The 3319-nt window shown below is 50.8% G+C and overlaps 1 protein-coding gene across 1 annotated transcript; it reads left to right on the top strand.

The window, feature by feature from the left end:
* The first annotated feature begins 1080 nt into the window (after window positions 1-1080).
* NEUROG3 (neurogenin 3) lies at window positions 1081-1737 on the top strand. The gene has a single exon (XM_029610691.1). The coding sequence runs from the start codon at window positions 1081-1083 to the stop codon at window positions 1735-1737; it is 657 nt and encodes a 218-aa protein (XP_029466551.1).
* Window positions 1738-3319: the final 1582 nt, after the last annotated feature.

Raw genomic sequence — 3319 nt, 5'->3', positions numbered from 1 at the left:
TTTCTAGGAGACGGGGTTTGAGCTTTGTCTTCTCCTCCCCCCCCCCCCCCCCACACAGCCCTTTGTCCGGATTCCAGCTGTGCAAGGCCTCCAAGGAGCCCTGCTTTTTTTTTGGGGGGGGGGGGGGGGAGGGGAAGGCTCGCGTGGCTCCCTCCCCAGCCGTCCCCGCTGATTGGTCATTTCCCAGGCGCTAATGAGCCAGGCACACTCCAGGCAGGCTGATAAGATAAAGCGTGCCAAGGGGGCACACTTTGTATTGATCGGCGAAATCCCCCCACCCTCTATTGTCTCGGGACGGTATATAGAGGGGCTCAAAGGCAGTCGTGTGCCTGACGCACCGCCGTCACCGGGCTTTGCACTTGAGCCAGGGAGGGGGGTGGGGGCCCCCGTGGGGAGGGCTCTTCCAGCAGCTTGACCTCTCCTCGGCAGCACCACTGCCCTGCGGACACGTCCCCGGGAGCCGCTGCCGCCGCCGCCTCCTTGCTTAGGTGGGTGCCTTTCTGCTCTTCTCATCCTCTCCGGCCATTCACAAATTGGGCTCCCAGGGCAAAGGTGAGGTTGAGGGCCTTCTGTTTAAAGGGGCCAGCGATGTAACAAAAGGGGATTTCCCTGCATTGTGTCTATTGGCGACACAAACGCTTTAACTTCTGGCCTCCTAACTTTTCCTTATGTACCAAAGATCCAGGGCAACTCTGGCAGCGCGCGCGCGCGCGCGCTGTTAACTTCTCAGTGGCTGCCAGAGGGCAGTGGCACTGCCGCACCTGCCAAAACCTTCATCCACAGACCGATCAGATGCTATTTTGTTCTATCAAGCAAGCAAAGTCGTTTATTCTGTAGTATAATATAGTCTCTGACTGATTTCTGTTTACGAGCCAGGAAAGGGGTCTGATTTTGTAATTCTGCTTTTTCTCTCTCTTTTTTTTTTTTCTTGTTTTGTATAGTTTACAAAAAAATTGTTTTAAAGAAGTCCTTTAACCGTCTGTGAGCTAGAAACGCCACTATTTCTTTTCATTCATATTCTCTGTATCTGTGGAAGCTAAACGTGTCTCCTTTTATTTATTTATATGTTTTGTACATAGCATGTCTCCCAAGAGTGACTGCTCTTCGGCCCAGCTGACCAGCGAAGGGGGACAATATTATGAGCTCTCTGACGAGGAAGGCTCCTGCTCCCTGCCTTCCTCTCCCCAGCCTTCCCTCAGCCCCCTGGGCTCGGAGGACTGCTTCTCGGCCGAGCCCCCGCCGAAGAAGCCGAAGGCCGGGCGGGGCCGCGCGAAAGCCAAGAGCGAAGCCGTGGCGAGCAAGCAGAGGAGAACCCGCCGGGTGAAAGCCAACGACCGGGAGCGCAACCGCATGCACCACCTCAACTCGGCCCTGGACGCCCTGAGAAGCGTCCTGCCCACCTTCCCCGACGACGCCAAGCTGACCAAGATCGAGACGCTGCGCTTCGCCCACAATTACATCTGGGCGCTGACCGAGACCCTGCAGATGGCGGACGAGAGCCTGCTGGGGCCGGGGTCACGGCGCGGCCCCGCCGCCTGCCCGCTGCTGGACCTTGCCAGCCCGAGCAGCAGCAGCAGCGGCAGCGGTGCCAGCGGCAGCTCCCCGCCCGAGTGGGAGGCGCTGTACTCCCCCGTCTCCCAGGCCGGCAGCCCGAGCCCCCGCGGCTGCACGGAGGACAGGGCCCCCGACGCCAGCGCCTGCTTCGGCCGCGGCCCTGCCTTCGCCGAGTACGTCTGAGCGAGCCCTTCCCTGGCGGGCTGCTCGCTTCGCGCCGAGCCCAGGTTTGCACTTTGCAAGCCCAAACGCACCACTCCCGGGAATGCTGTGGGACTTTTCCTATTAATATGGGATCAGGGAAATCATCTAAATATAATGAAACCGTGGGACTCGGCTCACTTAATGTCTAATAGTATTTTTGCTCTGCAAAAAAAAAAATAATATTTATATATATTTTTGAAATTATTTTCTTAACTTGGGTCTTATCTGGTGTCCTCTTTGCCTTAAGGCTGAGAAGCAATTTTGCACTTTCTAAGGTTCCTGTACTCGATAGATGCGTGAAGATGACGTTTAGCTCTCTATACATGCTTAGAGGGAAATGCTGTTATTCCTTGGGAAACTGTATAATTTGTATAATTTCTGTGCCGCATAGTTAAGTTTTGGGCAAAGCGCTTTCTTTTAAGATAGTAGCAACATCTTTAACAATTGTTTGTCTCGAAATGATTTGTATTTTACCACGATAAATTATATTGAATTCTTCCCCTTTGTATTTATTGATATTTCATAGCAAATATATATTTTGTACATAAAAAAATTATTTTTTTTCCAGCTGGTCCTACGATTGCATTAGGAATGGCTAGTTGGCGATTATAATAAAACTTTCAAAAAAAACCCTCAAAAAAGCCGGTTGGTTTTTGTATAGTCTTTCAAAGCGTTGAAAATCGCTAATTGCAATCTCCAGAAATATCAAGGAACATGCCTTTGCTGTGAAAAGAGGGAAAGCTGTGCAATTTTGGGAAATCAAAGACAAAAAAATATATAGTAGTTTATGGAGGCATAAACATATTCCCTATAATTAAAATCGTCTCGATTGCACTCCTTTTTCTCTTTCTTTGAAGAGAACAATCAGAAAAGGGCATTAAAAACCAGCAAATCTACGTGTGAACATCATTTCGCTCTAGGATCCGTTTTTCTAGAGTTGCTTGAAACCTTATTTCTTTCTCCTTGCGTAGTATCCTGAAATTTTTTTCCAGATGAATAACAATAATAAATAATAATAATAATAATAATAATAATAAAAAGGTATGCGGGACTGTATTCGTCAGTCCCGAACGGCGAAGAAACAAGTCTGTCCCATCGCTGGAGATTTAATCTGGGCCGGGAGAGCGAGCGATCTGGAATGCGTTTTTGGTGGCGTCCTGGGGTCCTCGGGTGTGGCGCTTGCAAGCTCCTCGGACAGAGCTCTCCCCAGCCTGCCTCTGCGGGCCTGGGAGACCCCTGTGGACAGTACACTGGGAGGCATTGGGAGGATGGTGTCAAGGTCTATATGGAAAAGTGAGAAAGGAGGGGGGGGGGGGGGTGGTCGGGGGACGTCCTATTGTGATAAGAGGACACACGTACATACCAAATGCAAACTATCTGAATATGCGATTTAGCTTGCAAGCAAGCCTGGATTTAGGGTTAGGTAACTGCACAGGGCATCAAAGTTTGAAGGCCCTTAGGAGCATGCGCCATGCCACATCGAAAAGGCACCATTGGCCCTCCTTCACTTTCCAGTCTCTGGTGATGAAGCTCCCTACTCTCCAAAGATCTAAGGAGGGAC

The sequence above is a fragment of the Rhinatrema bivittatum genome, chromosome 7 (genome assembly GCF_901001135.1).
Source record: "Rhinatrema bivittatum chromosome 7, aRhiBiv1.1, whole genome shotgun sequence".
NCBI classification, from domain to species: Eukaryota; Metazoa; Chordata; class Amphibia; order Gymnophiona; family Rhinatrematidae; genus Rhinatrema; species Rhinatrema bivittatum.
This window is presented reverse-complemented; position numbering and strand designations above follow the sequence as displayed.

Bases quoted from the DNA above. Each gene is read 5' to 3' on its own strand.
- NEUROG3 (XM_029610691.1), top strand. From the start codon at position 1,081: ATGTCTCCCAAGAGTGACTGCTCTTCGGCCCAGCTGACCAGCGAAGGG.